Source organism: Tursiops truncatus, chromosome 9 (genome assembly GCF_011762595.2).
Source record: "Tursiops truncatus isolate mTurTru1 chromosome 9, mTurTru1.mat.Y, whole genome shotgun sequence".
In the NCBI taxonomy this organism is placed as follows: domain Eukaryota; kingdom Metazoa; phylum Chordata; class Mammalia; order Artiodactyla; family Delphinidae; genus Tursiops; species Tursiops truncatus.
In genome coordinates this window covers 60824784-60845095 of record NC_047042.1, presented here as the reverse complement: position 1 = coordinate 60845095, position 20312 = coordinate 60824784, and the positions used below count along the sequence as shown (strand labels likewise).

The 20312-nt window shown below is 41.8% G+C and overlaps 1 protein-coding gene across 1 annotated transcript; it reads right to left on the bottom strand.

Moving 5' to 3' along the window:
* Positions 1–235: 235 nt before the first annotated feature.
* On the bottom strand, positions 236–12146 carry PPP1R17 (protein phosphatase 1 regulatory subunit 17). The gene is made up of 4 exons (XM_004314052.2): positions 12065–12146; positions 7984–8136; positions 6530–6682; positions 236–345 (listed from the first exon to the last, which is right to left on the bottom strand). Exons 1-4 carry the CDS (start codon positions 12144–12146, stop codon positions 236–238), a joined length of 498 nt encoding a protein of 165 aa, XP_004314100.2.
* Between the last annotated feature and the right edge of the window lie 8166 nt (positions 12147–20312).

The following is a 20312-nucleotide window of genomic DNA, read 5'->3' as shown; positions in this document are numbered from 1 at the left end:
TTATCTCCCAAGTTAGGATGATCTGCTTCCTTTCCACTGCATCAGAAAATGAAAATTCAAGAAGTGGGAATAGAAACCAGATTCAAAAAAGAAGAGGAAGACGGAGAGGTGACTGGCAATCCGGTATAGTATGCCTCCTGGGGAAAATGTGTCTGGATCTTAAAGGCGGACTATGACAAAATGAGAGCAGAAACAAGTCTATTTTTTCTAGGTTGCCATAGGGAACCAATCTAACCTATTTACAGGTGGTCTTAGGGGAAATATCTTTAAATAGCTCTTTGTCACCATCTTTTTCATCATCTTCCATGATCACTTTGGGTCTCTCGTCCCTGAGCAGTGTCACACCTGCAAAACAAAGCACAGATCTGCAATTAAGTGCCTCTAATTAAAATATTAGACGACCTTACAGCATAGACAGTACACAGGAGCATGGCAACGCAGAAACGTTTTAATGTCTGCAAAGCTAAAGGTGCCAACAGAGAGAGAGGGAACTGAGGGGCCTTATTTGGCCTTCCCAGAGGAGCTGTGGCTCAGTGAGAACACCGTTATGATTATAAGAGATGCTCAACCTAGGTGTCAGAGGCAACTCTCACCCCCTTCTCTACATTCTACATTTAAGCTTACAGCAGTAGGATGGAAGCATATGGATTTTGGAGTCTAACTGCTTTGGACCCAGTCTGCCACTCACTTAATCTCTGTTGGGCCAGATAGCACCTTCAGACCTAAGTTTTCTTGTATGTAAAATGAGGGCATTAATATTTATATAAAGGGTTATTGTGACAACTAAATGAGAAGTATGTAATAATTCTGAGCACAGTGCTACAGCCGTGAGCAACTTAGTTCTTCCTTTCCTTTCACAATTTGCTAGTTTATTTTCCCTTTGAAAAGAACTGGTAAGCCTCATGAAGTCAAACTAAACATATTTTACTAACATCTGGGAAAATATTGAGCTGCGACTCTGAACATGCTGAATGTCAGTGCTGGTAGATGATAAATTTTATGTGGTTTAGAACAAAACGAGAAAATAAGGAAAATGCAGTGAATTTTTTTCATACAGCTATATGGCTACAATTCTGTCCTTTATTTTGAGATGATTCTTTTTCTTATCTTGGGGATTAAAATATCCTTTCTTCTATGAAATTTTAGGGGTGTTAGATGGTTGTTTTGTCAGTATCCTTACTAGGAAAAAGTCGAAGTTGCTATCCCTATGTTAGGCTCACAATATCTTGTTTTTAAAAGTTTACTAGTTGGTGGAATTCAGAAGCCTGAGCACCATTTTCTGGACTGATCAGCCCAGAAAAAACTATCCAAGGAGGTCTGGACGGTTCTGCTTATCCTGTGAATTGTGAAATCGGTTGTTTTAATAAAAGGAAAGGGAGCTGTGATTCAGGGCCAGTCCTCCATGGTTTCTGTCATCCCACTCCAGTCAGTCAGCCTTGTTTACCCACCTCTGCCTTGAATCACTCCCCACCCTTCTCAGAATCAGAGACCTTTCTGTTCATGAAGCATTTCATAAAGATCTAAACTTGAGGGAGGAAAGCTGTGCACCCCAAGAGGCCTTTCTACAACGCGGGAGTCCATTCAACAGTAGCAAATTGACGAATACTATGTGTTGAGCTTAATGACTATTCCTTTGATTCAGTCCCTCGTTGGTTCATATGGGTTCTTTACCAATTAGCTGATATTTATTGGAGGAGAAAAACAATTTCAAGAGTCTGGCTGAAAATAAGGCTTTTGCATAAATCACTTATGAAGCAGAGTGGGAGATATTTTCTCTTATACCAGTTGCACAGAGGTTTGGATTTTAATTTAGAATTAAGGCTATCTTGATCGAAGAACACAGAGTTAGCGATGCTGAGCCCCCAAGCATACCATCCTTCCTTCCTTGATATTTCTTCACATTGCACCAAATTTGGGTGGATTCAAGGTGGACAGGAGCCTTTAAATTCCCAGATCCTAGTCAACTTTCTGGTTATTTTAAGCATCCTTGACACCTAGTTGTACAAGTATCTGGGCCAAGAAAAAAAAAAAAAAATCCTGGGATTTCAGGGAAGGGAGGAGGCTGTTAAATCATCAAGGTCAGCCCTTCCCAAAGTGGGCTAGGTTTCCATAGCGACACAGGAGATACTTTCAAGCGGAGGTGAACTAGTATATTAGTATACTATTATACTATTATATAATAGTATATAATATAATATATATACAATAATATATATTATATATATAATATATAATAATAGTATACTATTATATTAGTATAATTAAGCATTAGTATAATCAAGCATTCATTTTAATGTCTTATAATTTAAAAATATATGGTAGTTTATCAAAATCCTGATTTCATGGATATCATTGCTTAGGATGAGGCTTAAATCAGTAGCATCTATATGTCGTCATTGTGTGCTTATCCTTGACGCTTCATATCATTGCCTTTGGTCATTCGAAGATGAACGAGATTTAACAAACGCTAGTCTATCTGATTTAACCCAGTCTTGATCCTCACATTTTCCTGTATAAGCGGAGGTGTATTATTGGAGAAATGTGCTCTAGAGCCAGAAAGCTTTCCCTTCATTGGCCACTGAACTTGGAGCAGGTCACTTAACCTGTCTGAGCCTCAGTTTATTCGCCTGTAAAACAGGAGGAAACATAATTTCTATCTCCCACGGGGGGTGATCCCGCCAAGATAGATTTAGCCCAACATTCTTTTATGCTTCAATCACACCTTACATGAACCTCTGTTAAAGTACTTGACACGTTGTAGGAATCATTGGACAAGACATCGTCTCCTTACCAAAATATGAGATTCTCAAAGGCTATCCTAACGTCTAGCACGGGACTTGGAATGTAGTAGGGATTTAGAAAAATGTCACTTCTTTCCCTTTCCCTCTCTATGTAGAAGAGTTTAGGGCACCTGGTTGCTTCTTAGAGCTTGATGTGTTTTTAAGGCCAAAGCTGTTAGTCCAAGGTCTCTAAAGGGTCAATTAGCCTTGCAGCAAGCTGTTTTAGGCCATGATCCCCGCCAGAGCACCATCTAAAGCCAGTCACCTGCATTACAGATGTGTGCAGATCTAAGGCAGCCAGAGCTAAGACACCACCCCTCCTGGTAAACCACACCAGAGAGAGCGCTCTATTCCCGGCAGGACAGAAGAGGTGTCACTTTCAAAGGACACATCAGGCTCCTTTCTACAAGTACCATATTGAGCTTTGACCTCCAAGTGTTCACAGGTCACAGGCCAATTTTTCAGGAAGTTTCTCTTCAATGCTTGCAAGCCTCATTATTCATTACTTTCTCCAGTTCCTTTTGCCACAAACCTCAACTGAAGACTTCGCTTCCTCTTCAGCAGGTCTCGGCTACGCAGATCTGACCAATCCCAGACCAGTTCTCCCTGCCCTGCAGTTCCTTGGCCCTGGCAACTGTGGGTCACATTGAGAGCAAAGCTTGGGCTGGCAAGGAAGCCCGAGATGACTCCTCACTGCTCAGAGGAGTTGTCCGATGGTTGGAAGCTGTCAGAGAAGCTCATTAACCTCAGGGAATGAAGGTAGCTAGCTAGAGATTTAAAGAAGAGAGTGAATCCCTGTCCAGCCTTCACTTGCCAAGGGCTAATGAGAGGAGATGTCTCCAGAGTGCATTTTCCCGTGAGTTCCTCTCAAGACCCTTATTAGAATCAGTGTGTCTCTCTGAACCTCTGCTGAAGGCTCCATTCTTATCAGCCTAACTAGCATTTCGATTACTGCCAAATCTTTAGATACTAAAAGGCTCTTCAAAAATAAAGTACTTCAGCTAATATGCTAATGAAAGCTAGAATCATAGAACACTATCTATAATTGCAAATACTTGCAACCCAAAGATTTGCTGATTCAATGAATCCCATAATGTATACAGGCCACTGCTCCAACTCTTGTGTACTTTGCACTGTTTGATAAACATTTTTTATTTGTCCGGGAAGCAGCACTCTTAGGATGTCGATATTGGGACGTAAGCAGCCTCTATTCCCAGAGAAATAGAGCTTAACAGTTTAGGAAGTTCCTTGAATCAGCAGGGTTCTATGGAGAGGTAAAACACTGTGACTAGAAAAATTCTCACCTTTAGAAATGATTTAACTTATCTCAAAGAATATAAGGTTCTTGAGGACACGGGGAGGGGGAAGGGTAAGCTGGGACAAAGTGAGAGAGTGGCATGGACATATATACACTACCAAGCGTAAAATAGATAGCTAGTGGGAAGCAGCCTCATAGCACAGGGAGATCAGCTCGGTGCTTTGTGACCACCTAGAGGGGTGGGATAGGGAGGGTGGGAGCGAGATGCAAGAGGGAGGAGATATGGGGATATATGTATATGTATAGCTGATTCACTTTGTTATAAAGCAGAAACTAATACACTACTGTAAAGCAATTATACTCCAATAAAGATGTTAAAAAAAAGAAAAGAATATAAGTTTGAAAAGAGATAGAGGTGAACTAACATTTATTGAGGACTTTCAACAAGCCAGGAACTGTGCCAGGTGCTTTATATACTTTATTTAATTGTGTTAACAACCTTGAGAGACAGATTTTATGGTTCTCCTTTCAGAGATGGATGAAATGAAGGAGGCCCTTATGGTCTGTTTCCCAAGGTCACAAAGCTAGAATGGAGCAGAACCAGAGACCAAACCTACACCTGTCTGATTCCAAAGCCCATGTTCAGTGCTGTGTACTAAGGTAACTCTCTGACCGTCAGTATTTTTGTTCCTCTACTAAGTCTTCCCCTAGAAGGACTTCAACAAAAACAAATACAAGAATGAGCATAAAATAATCAGTCTCCTAATGGAGAACTTGAAACTGCTAAATCATGATTGCCGAATGGAATATCTAATGAACAGATACTTATTGAGCACGGCTATAGAGGAGGGACTGGACCAGATATCAAGGTGAATACCAGCAACGCAGGGCAATCCCAGGCCAATTCTCATGACTTCATCGAAAAAGTCTTTGATGTAAGTCAATTTAAATAACAACTACAACAACAGCAACAAAAACAATAAGGATAATACTAAAAGAGAGGGCAAAGTCTTGGTATTTGCATGCCCAGCTCTAATACAGAGTTAGTTCAGAATAAAAAATATGCATTTGGCCTTGGAGGGGTCTGTTGGCAGAGACTTTAAGCTGGCTGAGTCTTAAAAGGTGACTAGAATTTGGACAGAGGCAGAGCTTGGAGGAAATGTGTGATGGGTTGAAGGATCAGTATAAGTAGGGATGCATGTAACCTATGAGAAACATGGCCGAGGCTGGTTCAGACCCTCCCAACTGGTCCTTGGTCCATTTCTCCAGACAAGTGCTTCCTCATGCTCCATTCCTCCTTGCCTGGCTCTTCTCAGAGGTCAGTAACCCTGTCTGCTCCCCTGACTGTCTTTCCATGATGTGTTCTGAGCCGTTTTTCAATTTTGTTATTAGATGCAATAATGGGAAAATACAGTTTTATAATAATGACTAAATCTCATCTCCTCCCAAGTGTCCCTTCTGGATTGCTAAAATGCTACCAGTCCAAACCATAGCATGGTGCAATGAAAAACTGCTCACAGATGAGACAGACCTGGACAGCAGCCCCAGCTCTGTCATGTAACAGTGTTTGAACGTGAGCATAATTTGACCCATTCATCAATCGTTCTAATCATCCCACCATCAATTAGCCAATCAGCCATCCATCCATCAGTTTCATCAACAGAAGACTTTAGAGTAGCTAAGTTACTTAAATTCTCTCTCAATTTCTTTATCTGTAAAGGGAGATAATAGTTACTGTGTTATTCAGTTGATTTTTGAAAATCCACAAGACATGTAAACTCAGGAGCTAACGTTAAGTAGGGTTTCAATAAACATTAGCATATTTTCTCTTCTGCCATTCTCCCACCCCCAACTACTATATAAAACAAACACGCACTCCGTCTTATACTCTAACCGTGATTGTGTATGTCTTTCTCCCCAACTTGTACATAAAATTCTCAGGGACAAGGCTATACCTCACACGCTGACTGCCCTGCCCTGTAACGTGGGGTTGTGCACATAGTTCAGCAAGATTTTTTGGTTTGATTTGACACATATTAAGAGAGCTATCATTATTTCTGCAGCTCTCTTTCTCTCCCTTTCGCTCTCTCTTTCTCTTCTTTTGAGGATTTGGTAAATATATCCAGGTGTCTTGGGAGACTCAGCTGTCAGCCATAGAATGCAAGATTCCTGGAAGACTGGGGAGGAGGGTATTTAAACTCTTTTCAAGGACCCACTGACATTTCTAGTTCATTGGCTCAATGAATTCGACCAGTTCTGCTGAAGCATGAGTTATGCTCTGATCATCACCCAGCTCCAAGTCAGCCCCAGGGGAGCGGCCAATGAAGGTAAGCCTGAAAGGCAGCAGTAAATGCTGTTCCTCCCCTGGGCCCTTCTTTGAGACACAGATTGCTGGGCCAGGACAAAGGCCGTGCCTCTGGCACGTCCAGATGTTAAGCCTGTTGACCTGTTTCCATCACCCCCTGAAAATGCCGTGCACCAGCTCTTTTACCTGCTGCAAAGGGGGACACGTGCAGGGCAGGTGTGTCTTTTCTCCGTGGCTTTTTCTGTTCCAGGTCAGTGTTATGAAGAGCTGGACTCATTTTGCCTTTTGGATGTCTCTCTTGGACATCGTATCTTTTAATTAAATGTTCTGAAAGCACACCTGCATAATTAGGGGAACAGAGGGAGAAACAGGGTCAAATACATGCATCTATATTTGCACATACACCTGGTGATGGTAGTCAGCAGATCTTTTCAAACATCTTAATAAAAGCAGTTTCTTTAAAATAAGAATTAGTATTTATTGAGGCTACACTAGAGAACATCATTTGTGCAAAGGATTTTACATGTCTGCTTTCATTTTAGCCTCACAAAACCCTGAGCAATTTAATATTACTACCACCATCCACTCGCTGAGGAAAGTGAGGCAAAGACATGTGCCTGAGGAATGGAGCCCAGGTCTGTCTGCTGTCAAAGTCCACCCGCATTAGAGCGATGGGGCCTTTGCTGTTCCGTAAGCCACGGGCTACACTCTTCACTGGCTTAATTAGTCCTCTACTTCCACCTACCTGCCTACTCTTCTCTCTTCTACGCGTGAAAGTTCTCTCCATCTGTAGAATGGAGAAAACTCTCTAAAAACAACCTCCTCTATAAAACTGTCCACAATTCACTGCCCACACTGAGTTCCCAGGGTCCTTATCTGAGGACCTCCGTTATGATGTTACTTCTTGCTGTATATTTTAGCTGTTTATGTGTTTCTCTTATTTCTTATAAAACTGAAAGAAAGTTCCTTTTCAGAATGCTCTGTGTTCTATTTGTTTTGTATTCCCCTGAGTGGGTTGTGAATAGAGAGGACACTAAATAAATGGCCTGGAGGGAAGGGGTAAAGGAAATAAGACAAAACAAAACGTTTGGAAACAAGAGAGTGTCACATGCCACACGCAGGGTTGTTATAGAGACGTGTTAGCTGTTCACCAGACTGTTTCGCTCTTCTGGGCACACAGCTGGGCTGCATTTCTCTGCCTCCCTTGCAGTCGGGTGAGGGTTGTGACGGAAGGAAGTGTGTGTGCCACTTGCAGGCTTGCCAGTCCTCCACTCTGTCTGCCCTGGGCCTGCTGGATGCCTACAGTGACTTTAGAAGCCGTGTAGTGTTGATGTCCATTGACTCAAGTCCCTGCGGAACTGTTTGAAGCACAGCCTGCCTCCCCCATCCCCAACTTCCACTAATGAGGGAAAAGTAAACCTGTATTGTGTTATCCACTAATATTTTGGACCATATATATATATATGGTATATATATATATGTTATAATGGCTGGCCTTATCGTAACTAAGACAAATGTAGAGATTGCAACAATGATTTAAAAACATCCAAATATTTAAGGAAAAAATTGTAAGACCAATGTGATCTAGAGGCGAGTAGTTCCCTTTTACAGATGTGCAAACTGACCTCACCGTCCGTTACCTGGTATGAAAGGTGGGATGTGCAGGGCCGGTGTATCTTTTCTCCTTGGTTTTTTCTGGTCTGACTCAACATTCAGGGTGACTTGTACATTTTTCCCTTTTCTTGGCTTCTTTTTGAGCTCACAGTCCTTAATAAACTGGTCTGAAAGGTCATCTGATTTTGACAAGACGCAAAGAAAAAAAGAATATTACATAAGTGTTCTGTCATGGACTGGTTGGATTCCAATTATACCTGATGATAGGAGTAGAAGTCGTTTGGTCTGAAAAAGAAAAGTATTTATTTATTGTGGCCTCTTCTACAGCGGACTTTACATGCATAAATCATGTAATAAAACTAGAATTCTGTAAAATTCCAAATGGAGAGAGCTTAAATGGGATGGATAATCAAGGCAAAGAGGAATTTTAAAATATAGTTAAGCAAGGCACAGAGTGGGTTTAAGTTACATTTCTGATGGGAGAACAGGTGTCAAATGCTCCTTCCCAATTTCCTTTGCTCAAGCCTTATTCTCTTTGGAGAGCCCAAGGGCCGGTACGGCGCCTTATGCCCTCCTTGGTCTTGTAGTTGGGTTCTCAGTCTGTTCCTCACTGCCTTCATTTCTATGACTGGCCAAGTCACACCAGTGATTCACACTTACACTTCAGCACTGCTCTTTCTAAAAAATTTTTATTTTATATTGGAGTATAGTTGATTTACAATGTTGTGTTAGTTTCAGGTGTCCAGCAAAGTGATTCAGTTATACATATACATATATCTATTCTTTTTCAGATTCTTTCCCCATATAGGTTATTACAGAGTAGTGAGTAGAGTTCCCTGTGCTATACAGTAGGTCCTTGTTGATTATCTATTTTATATATAGTAGTGTGTATATCAGCATTGGTCTTTACCCTGCCCCCTGGCTTTGCAATTCTCCTATTTGCCCATCCTAACCCCAGGTCCTCGCGTCTTCTTATTCATCTCTTTATTTTCCTCAGTCCCCTGCATTACCTCACCAGAGATTTTCTTTTTTTTTTTTTTTTTTTTTTTTGCGGTACGCGGGCCTCTCACTGTTGTGGCCTCCCACGTTGCGGAGCACAGGCTCCGGACGCGCAGGCTCAGTGGCCATGGCTCACGGGCCCAGCCGCTCCGCGGCATGTGGGATCTTCCCGGACCGGGGCACGAACCCGTGTCCCCTGCATCGGCAGGCGGACTCTCAACCACTGCGCCGCCAGGGAAGCCCTCACCAGAGCTTTTGAAGCCTCGATTCTACATCATGTCCATCAGATGTCATTGTATGTAATTAATTCGATCCGATCACCCCTTGCCCATTAAAGTATTCTCTCTGTTCCATTTTACTCCTCGGTGCTTTGGTTTATGTTGCTGTCCTTTGAGCTCCTCTGTCACTGTTCTAGCATTTGTTCATTCCATAATGATTTATCTCCTGCTCTAGATAGAGCCTTCTTGGAGATTAAAGATTATATATCCTTTTGATAATTTTATTCTTAATTGCCTCTCCCACCAATAAATGCTTGCTGAATGGATAAATAAGTAGAGTTAGACTGATCTAAGTTCAAATCCTGACTCAGTTTCTTGTTAGTTCTGAGAACTTGGGCCATAATTTCTTTTTTTTCCCCTTTTTTTTGGGGGGAGGGCTTAATTTCTAGGAACTTTAATATTCTCTCAAATTTTAAGGTGAGGATAATATTAAATGTGTGTGTGTGTGTGAGAGAGAGAAGAGAGAAAGGGAGAGAGAGAGAGAACTAAATTTGTTAAGGATGGTAAAGCATTTGATACATTTGATATATTTCATACCCTTAAAAAATGTTCACTCTAGCCATTGCTTACCCCCAATACTTTCCCCAAGGCTCAGAGGAAAGTCAAACCCTCCCACTCCCACCCCATCATTGTCTTTTCTTATTAACCCGAGTCCTGGGTGTCCTTTCTCAGTTTCTAAGTATCCACAGCATTTTTACTCATGTTAACACCTTTAAAGGGTGATCTAATGATTACTTATGCATATCTTCTTGGCCCTCTTTTATGACAGGTGTCTTGTATTTTATCTCCTTAGCGACAATGAATAAATATTTGTTGAATGTATGCTTGAATGAATGAACTCAAACAGATTATGGATAAGGAGCTATCCCGTTAGGATTCAAAGAAGGTGCAAGGCAGGGAAGCTATTTGTCTCTCTGGAAACTCACTATGGCCTGGATACTGTCCAGCTAGATTTACAACTATGAATGATGTTGGGGAAATTCAGAGAGTAATTGGATTTTTTTAATCCCTCCCTCCCTCCATTCCTTCCTTCCTTCCTTTTTTCCTTCCTCCCTTTTGTTTTTCCTCTCTTTCTCTTTCTTTTGTTTATGAAAATATTCAGGTCACTTTTTTAAAAATATTGTGGATTAAATGTGCCAGACCTTTTCACTTCACTTTTGTGGGTCTAGACATAACCTGTGTCATTCATTCATTTATTTATTCAACAAACATTGATTAAACCTCTACTGTATATGCCAGCATTGAGCTAGGACTAAAAAGAAAAGTAAGAAATGGACCTTGCCTCCAAGTTACTTATGGTCTATTGGACGTTATATCTGGATGATCCTTTGTTTTAGAAAACCCAATACATGTGAGGAACCAACTATCAGAACTATTTAGTAACTATCATTATGCCTGCCTCATCAGAAGATCATAATACATAACCAAAAAATCAAACAGCATCATTCTTCAGCCATATTTAATAGTGATAAATATTTCCTTTTATCTGGGAGATTTTAATAATTTCATCCAATCATTTCAATTTAATAAGCATTGATTGAAATTGTACTATGTGTAAGGCATTGGACTATATGATTTTATGTTTACATGCATGCAAAAAAAGGAGATGAGAAGGGGACTTTATTGAGTACTACTTATGTGCTAGGTGATTTCACCTCATTTTAGTGTGTGGGATGGACCAACACCTTTTCTGATTCGTCAATGCCTGTGTTCTACCAGACGTTAAATATTCACACCATCCTGAATATATTATCTCATTTAGTTCTCACACCATGCCCACGAGGAAAGGTACAGATATCCCTAACTTGCAGATGTGAGGACTGAGGTTTAGAAGGCTGAAGATTCCACTGCTGTCAGGTTATGGCATCAGGATTAAACCCAGGCTCTTGAGTCTATGTATCTTAATGCCGGGCGGAAAATGTAATTTTAAAAATGTATTACCACAGAGCACAGTTCATTTCCCCCCATATTATCCATACCATAGACATTTGTTGAATGAATTAAAGTGGCTCAGAACGAGTGCTGCCCAGCTGTGGGGTCTCTGGAAGTACAGGCTGGCTATGCACCAGCCATGCGTCACCGTTCAACCCCAAGAAGCGATTCAGGGCACCGTACAAAGAGCAAGACATTTCCTTCAATTTTGACTTTTACTTCAATTGCCTTTTCTCCCATGTTTGGAGAAATCCTGACTATAAAATATCTTGATGGTAAATGGGGAGAGGGGAGAGGCAAGGGGAGTCATAACCAAGCGAGGCATAAACAAAGGCTATGAATATGCAAAAGGCCCACCCATCAAAAGTCTGAGTGTCTCATTTTTAGAAATGGGTAGAGGCAGAAATGTTTCTGGTATTTTCATTACAAATGTTATGCAAAAAGTCAGTTCTGGAAAGGAAACAGATTGACAATAAAGCAGAAAAAGGCTATTTAAAATTCTGTCTTGATAGGCAAAGAGAGATATTTGAAATATTTTATTGGCGCTGCACGTGGGGTGTAAGTGTGCCGGGAAGGACTGGAAACAAGCTATAGTGTCACATTCCATTTATTGCCTCAAAAATGCTCTGCCTGGGACTCTGTCAGACCCAAAAAAGAGGACAATGCCTTTCCCCTCTTTTTTTAATTCTAATGAACTTCTCTACAGTGCTTCAGCTAATATTTACGTGGCAGACCCCACAGACCCATGGCTATTTGCCCATCCATCTGGTGTTGGCTGTCATCAAAAGTCACAAACTATCAGGTTTCAGGGGGCCTCCCTCTGACTTGTTTGCAAACTGAATGGCAGGGATGCCCCCTTTCTGACTTTCACCCTTGACATTCGCACTGGAGCATTTACCTAAGTGGCCACAACGAGGGTCAAGCTTGTCCAGTCTGTCTTCTGAGAGCTCCAGCGGCTGCATTTGCTCAGTGGACATCATCAAAGGAGGGCCCGTGTGTGGATTTCTTCTCCAGCACCACCGAAGTATAGAAACAAGTCCATTAGTACCTCTTTTGTTTATTCACTCACTTGTTAATTAAGTATATCTACTGAGCACTTACTACTATGTTCTCAATTCAATCCTATTTTTAAAGTCTGCTTCTTCTACTTAGCTACTAGAAGCTCCAAACTTAAGATTTAAGCCAAAATAAATGAATCACACACACACACACACACACACACACACACACACACACACAGATTATCAGTAATTGTCACATATCAAAAGTTCAGTATTTGCTGTCTTTCAGAAGCACTGTGGGAGTTTCAAGAATGAACACTTGTAAAGTCTGAATTAGAAAAGAGTTAGCTGGGAGTTACAGAAAATCTTGATTAAACCTTGCCTGTATTTTTTTCTGTTGAGTTCTGCAAAGTAAGATTATGCCTGTTTCACAGGTGAGGAAACTGAGGATCAGAACATCTAATTAAGTTATTTAGTCACACATCTATTAAATAGCCAAGCTTGGATCCATCTCCATTTCTGAAGACTCCCACTAGAGACCCAAGACTCTTAAAACAGTGGCTCCTTTGAATCGAAATTGAAACAGGCTTCTGGTTTTCTACCATTACATGCTTATAACTATGAAGTAAGGAGACTTCTTCCCTATCCACATTACAACAGTCGTAGAGACGTGGTAGGAAAAAATCTAGGTCTTGAAATGGATCTTTATTATTTTCTCCCTAGAGATTTCTGACGTTATAGCAAATCTGTTTCCTCTTCCTCCTCCCCTCATAGCCCATTTTTCCTAAACCGCAAATCCATTGAATTTTTCAGAGCTATTAGTTGTAGCCATGGTCCAGAAGGAGTAGAAATTCAGAATGGACATGTGTCAGGTCTGAATGAGAAATGCATTAGTTGAGATTTATAGGAAATCTTCATTAGAGTCTGCCTATATTCTGTTTCTTTTAGATAATTTATTACTCGTGTCCTACCGTAGCAAGAATGGTTGGAGAGCAGTAAGATTAAAATGACCCAACTGGTCGTGTTTTCTTGAGATTCTTGGATACTGGCATGCAGAGGAACACACAGACCAATTGTGTTAACATTTCAAGCTCACAGAATTAGTTCAACTCAGTTGTCTTCTGAGGAATAAGCCAATGTTCTCTGGGAAGGCTAGAGGGCCTCTCCTCCTCCAAGCTGAGATCATTGTGTAGCAGATGGAGACATTAACGGATTACTTGAGCCAGCTTTTAGTGTCATTCTGAGCAGACTGACTTCACTGAGTGACTTCAGCAGAAATCAATTCAGACCATTGCTTTTAGTGTTTGTATAGAGACTGCCAACTCCCTGGGACCATAGGAAGTATGCTGTTAACTTGGGTGGCCGGCCGCTACCTGCTTGCGTGAAGAGGAAAGCTATGGGACCATCATTCAGGATGAGTGGGCTCAGTGTTGGGGTCTGGAGGCAGAGTCATTCAGATATGGCTGTGTACCTACTCAGTCTTTCATCTCTTTGGGCAGAAGGTCATGGGCCCTGTCATTGACTTTGTGCTGAACACCACCCCATGCAGGAACTAGTTAAAATATTCCTTCTCTAGAAGAAAAGACTGAGACTCAAAGAGCTTAACATGACCTACAATTAGTTACATATTTAGAGTCAGTCATCGTTTGAACTCAGGCCTCTTACCTTCTGCTCTAGGTCCTCTCTGGCAGGAGTACCCTCTCCTTCTCTCCAGCCTAATGTAAGCTGGTTTTTGTACTTGGTCATATGGCTGCTCCTATGTGCTCAATAGCTGGTTTATTTACTTTGAATCTGAGCTTTCAAGTCAAATAGATCTAGGTTAAATTTCAGCCCTTTACCTAAAAGCAGTAAGACTTTGATGAAGTGGCTACATCGTCATGAGGTAGTGAGGATAGATGGTGCCCAAGTGCAATATAATCGTTTTTGCTCTTTCTGCCTACAGTCTATTGCTGCTGTGGTAGAATTTGCCCAGGCGAGCATCTTCCTGGTGCACCCACAAACTGGCACCTGGGGACATAGGGTCCTCTCTGCCCCCATTCTTAGCCTCAGTTTTCTTGTCTGTAAAATAGACTTAATAATAACTATCCCAGAGTTACTATGACGATTAAGTAGTAGCTATGTGCTCTGCACATTGTAGGTATTGAGTAAATGTCAGTCACGTGACATTGTCTATACCTTACTAGATAGCTGGCTAATGAAGACCAGCTAACGAACTGAACAATTCTAAAAATCATTGACTCTTTCATTTTCATCTAGATGCTGACCCATGGGACAGCCAGCCACCATCCGAGCAAATTGGCTTTCACAGTACTGGACTTGAGAGAAAGGAGGCTGCCCTTGAGAGACGAGCTGTGCAAGTGTCAGAAGTCCACGGACAAGGTAAGGGTACCTGGTGATCAGTCACAAAACTGACACATGCCTCCTCCCCAAGGTAGCACCTAGTGTCTATGGGGGACACATCACTATTTTAAATCAGTGTGAGGGAAAAAATGATGGTAAGCCTCTGTTTACTAGGAGGCTGAGAGATGGTTTATCACATTTGGGATTTTACTTTACAAAAATACTCCATGCTGGGCAGGGATGCATTTTGCCCATGGGATTAGAAGCTACATTTACTATGGATGATGTCACTACAGTATTCTTGGCTGTAAAAAAAAAAAAAAAACCTTCACACAAAGAAAGGAACGAGTACACGGAGGAGAGAGGTATTTGGAGTTTAGCATCACCTTATTAATGATCGTCATTTTATCTGCCTGTTGAATCTTAGTATAAGACGACCCCGTCTCCCTGCCCCCTCTGCATTTCTACCCTCAGTGAGAAGAGGTGCTCAGGATAATTGAGCCACTGTAAGTTAGGAGCTAGTCTAATTCTTGAACTAGGAAATGGAGTATTTCTACTTCGTATTCCTGACTCTGCCCATGCGTTTCTCTCTTTAATTCAGTCTCCACCCCAAGCACAGCATATGGATGTTGCTTTTGTCATGCTGCCCAGGGAGTGTTTCATCATCTCCCTCAGCAGCTCGCTGTAATATGGGAAATTTCTGAAGAATCAGCTCTTGCTTTCGTACCTAAACACCTGGTACCCTGGGTCTTCAGATTCCAACCAAAGGGCTAGGGACTGAAGAGATGCTTTGGGGGTATTTTATAAACTATTTTCTAGTCAAAGATTTGTGATCCTTTAGCATTCTCTTGCTGTTGGTTCAGTGTGGTCTCTGAATTTGAATACTCACACAGTGACGGCTGGGACCACCACTGTGACTGTCAGTATTGGCCCTCCCAACCTCTCCTGAAAAGCCTGGGGCCACATGTATGGTGGAAATCAGGATATTTTTATTATGTAACACCTCCAGAAGAGTCTCAGGAAGCTCCACGATCACAGGCATTACTTCTGTAGCAAAAATATGAATATTCACACTAAACCACATAAATAAAGCCTACAAAATGATTCATACCTTTCATGTCAGGTTTAGCTACCAAATGCATTTATGTTGAACCTAACAACAACAAAAACTTTTGGTTTTCAGATTTTTCCATTAGAGAAGAAAGAGCTGTGGGTCTGTATTACTTTTCTCATTGTTGTTTGAAAGAATGTGGGTGTTTTGTTGTAGCACGTACAAGAGACCAGGTGATGGCATATCAGGGGTTTGAGGAGGTTTTCAGGATCCTGACGCTAAACTCTCGTAATTCCTCTTGGTAATTCTTACATTCCTTTTCTCAGAGAGACATTTGTAAACACAAATACCACTGAGAGAGGAGATACATTAACTGATGTCACAACACACAGGGGTTATTAATGACAAAGGTCTCTTTCTCTTTTGAGAACAGGAGAGGAAAGGTCCAAGGACCTGGGTGCCAGGGAAGGAAGCTGGCTAGGTTGCAGGGCAGGAAGGCCAGAGCAGCCTGCTGAAGCCGAGGACATCTTTGAGGGAGGCTGTCTCCACTAGCTCAGAGCTGGTTCCTATTTCAGGAGGATAGTAATGCTATTTCTGCAGCTAAAAAAGATTGGTCAGTTCACTTTAAGGTCAGAAGCTGCTCTGGGCATGTGGTCCTTTCTCTTAACACTGAGTAGATTTCTCAGTTGGGTGTTAGCATATGTAGTTTAATTCATAGAAAATTCCTCACTGACTGTAAGCATTTGGTGCTGTGAGGTGATATAAGGTAGAAACAAATGCTTGCTTGTCCCACTCTCTAGCTGGGTGAACTTGGGAAAGTTATATGTCCTCTTGGAAACTTAGTTTCCACATCTGTGAAATGGGCACGATAGTGGCTCTTCTCCAGGGTTGTTGAGAGTATTAACAGTACCATGTGTGTCAAGCTCCCAGCCCAGATCCCAGCACATGCTACCATTTTAAGAATGTCAGTTGTTTTCTTGGCTCTTTTAGTCCTCTGCTTGGAATTACAACATGTACATCTAAATTGAACCACTGGAACCATTTCCTTGTCCCATCTCTGGCCTTTTCTGAAGCTAATGATGAGAGAAGAACAATCCAAGGTACAAACCAACTGCAGGACACCCACTTCCAGGCCTTGGGAACATGCTAATGCTGATTCTCAGGAGCGAGCTGACACTTAGCCGAGTCACGTGGTATTCTAAAGAATTTCCCCAAATTAGTCAGACCTGGATTTACTTGATGGAATAAAAAGTTAGAAGGTTATGTCCACAGCCCAAGGTGGTGTCTGGTTAAAGTAGCCTCTGCTTATGTAAAAATTCACATCTTTTGTCAAATCTTTTTTTAACCTGAGGACTGAATTCAGGTTAAAAGTACCACGTTTTTAAATCAAGTTTGTTCATTTAGAAGGCCTAAATTTGCAGTATTCCTCGAGGAATGACTCTTCCTCGAAGTAGGACAGAGAGGGGATTTTTTTGATTAGGACACTCCCCTCAGCCTTGGAAGATAAGCCTCCCTACACTGCTGTGCGAATACGCAGACATTCCTGTGTTCATTATGAAACTTCGCAATTTAATTTGCGGGGACTCTGGTTCTTACAGAACTCAGGAGTCCACCTCCCTTGGAAAAAAATGACTTGCAAGTGGTGACTTTCCCAGCTCCGCATCTAATTCCGGCTTAGACTCACTCCAGAAAGCATCGCCGTCTCCCACGCCCCCTGTACCACCAGCTGCAACCTTCTTTGTCCCAGCAACCACAAAAGAGCTGTAACTTATTGGAAGCTTGCTTTTCTCACCATAAAAGTTCTCAGAGTAAAAATCCGAAGCACTTACCAGTCAGTGCAGGTGCTGAGATGAGAAGGCAAGTGATGGGGAGGAAGTGTTTCCTCTCTGAAGCTGGGCCGGCTCCTCAGTGGCAGTGGCTGCTGCTGCCCGGCTTCAGCTCCTCTTATCAAGGGACCAGCTGCCGCTGTTGCCATGGGGATGCTCTGTTTCTCAGGCGCCAGGGCAAGGGGGATGGAGAGGGAAAGAGGACTCATCTCGCGGCCACTGCTCCCTACCGTAATAATTGTCCATTACAAAAACAATGCACAGAGTAGTGCTTTGAGGGCCTGGTGTGCAAGGCTGGAGTAGTCCAGACAAACAAGCTAGGTCCTTTAATCCCCATAACCACCTTATGCAGTAGGAATTTTTTGGCCTGGCTTTGCAAATATGGAAGTTTAGGCACAGAGAGATTAAGTGACTTGCCCCAAAGGTGCCACAGCTAATTCTGACCCTCAAATCCATTTGAATTTAAATTCAGAGTACTCACCACTGTTGCCTCTTGGAGTAGTATGCTGATGAGAAGACGAATAATAGTAGCAATTGCTGACATTTACATAAGGTTTCGCACATGCCAGGCGCTCCTCTTTACACATATCAACTCTTCAACCCTCATAACAGCTTTGCAGGATAAGCTGCTGTCATCATGCCCATCCCACTGATGTGACATTTGGGGCCCAAGTTCTCACTGCTAGTAATTGGTGAGGGCAGGGTTGGAACTGGGCATTGAATGTTAGAGTCCATGCCCTTAACCACTTTACAGTCCTGCTCACCAGTGAGAGCATTTTAGAAAGAAATAAAACATAACAAAAGAATGCAGCCCTCACCATATAGGTGGGGTATGGAGGGCAGGAAAAATTTGCTCCTTCAAAGGAACTAAACCAGATGTTCTAGTATTAGGAATCCACATGACACTAAGAAAGGCTTAGTGTCAAAGGGTATTTAAACAAGTTGTGCGGGAGGTGACATGCTGTCAGATGGAGAGGAAGGGTCCATGTTTCCCGTTTGCTCACTGGAGGAAATGTCCTGTGTTGATTGGAGGAACAGACGTTTGTAGTCACTGGTTTGGGCATCAAGAGCAGGGAGGTCAGTCTGGGAGATCAGGTAGGGATCAGTATAGGCTGGAAGGACTTGAGATCCCTGAGGGTTATCAGGAGGCTACCCACCAATACTGCCCAAGAAATGGGTTCTCCCAGAAGAGGTCTGAGCGCTTTCCATGCATGTTGTTTTCTTTCTTCCCTGAAGATGCAGGCTGTGCAGGTCCTCAGAAGCTCCTCATTGACCTCAACTACCAGTTAGTTCCCAGTATTGAGTTGGTCGATGCCTCCTTGACATTTACCAGCATCTCAGTAATAGAGCAAGAACTCATATAATAAGCTCATCCTGAGGTTGACCCCAAGGGTTAGAATTTCTTCAAATGCCGTGGTAGTGTATCAGTAGAGAGTAGGCTTCCCTGTTTGATCCACCTTGTCTTGGTCCTTATTGGAAGCTCTAGGACAGAGATGAAGGCTGCCAAATGGTAATGCTCCTGGCTAGGAAGGGAAACGCCTGCATGCTGAGGCAAAGTCCCTAAAAGCGGCTCTCAGTTCCAAACTGCCTGCTTTATCCTCTTACCAGCAGCCTTGTTGGCCAACAGGTTAGCTGCAGCTTCATCTCCAAACTTAGGTGGAAAGAATATGCTTTCTTCCTAGACTTCTCAGTTCTTTTTTAAAATTAAACCTTATTTTTTTTGTATAACTGTAGACTCACATGCAGTTATAAAAAATAATACAGAGAAATCACCTGTAGCCTTTAAGTAATTCCTTCAGTGTTACCATCTTGCAAAACTATAGTAAAATATCTCAACCAGTGTACTGGTATGGATACAGTCAAGATACAGAGCAGTCCCGTCACTGCGAGCCTGCCTCACGTTAGCCCTCCCCCCTACCCAACTCTTCCTGCCCTTACCCACTCCTTAACCACAGCAACCACTAGCCTGCTCTCTTATTTCTATAATTTTGTCATTCCAAAAATGTTATGTAGCTGGAACTGTACGTAACTTTTTGAGTTTTATTTTTGTTTGTTTGTTTGGTTTTAACTCGGCATTGTTCCTGGTGATTCATCCAAGTTTTTTCATGTATCAATAATTTGTTCCTTTTCATCACTGAGTAGCGTTCCACGGTATGCACCAAAGTTTAACCATTCATCTGTTGTAGGACATCGGGATTGTACCTGGTGTTTGGCTATTACAAATAAATCTGTTATGAAAATTGATGTACAGGCTTTTGTGTGAACATAAGTGTTCATTTATCTGGAATAAAGCCCAGGAGTGAAATTCCTGGCTCCTATGGCAATTGCAAGTTTAATTTTATAAGGAACAGCCAAACTGTTTTCCAGAGTGGCTACACCGTTTCATATTTCCACCAGCCATTTATGCGTGATTCAGTTTCTCCACATACTTGTCAGCATTCGGTGTTTAATTTTTTAAAAGTCATTCTCATAGGTGTGTAGCATTATCTCATTATGGTTTTGCTTGCATTCCCCTGTTGAGTAACAATGTTGAACGTCTTTCCATGTGCTTGTTTGCCACCTGTATGTTTCTTTGGTGAAATGTGTTTTCTAATTAGATTGTTTGTTTTTTGTTTTTACTATCGAGTTTTGAAAATTCTTTATATATTCTAGATACTAATCCTTCTTTACCAGAAATACATTTTTGCAAATGTTTTCTCCCAGTCTATAGCTTATCTTTTCAAACTTTTAGCAGAGTCTTTTGTAGAGCAAAAGTTTAAAATTTTTATCGTCTCATGTATCATTAAATTAACTTTAAAGCATAAAATGTTGAGATTATTTCTGGGGCCCTTCAGAGAAGCTGAACAGTGTTAGGAATTTTAAAACACTCTCGTCACAATTTCCCAAGTTCAAAGGGAACATTTTCAAAGAGAGAAGAGTGTATGAATT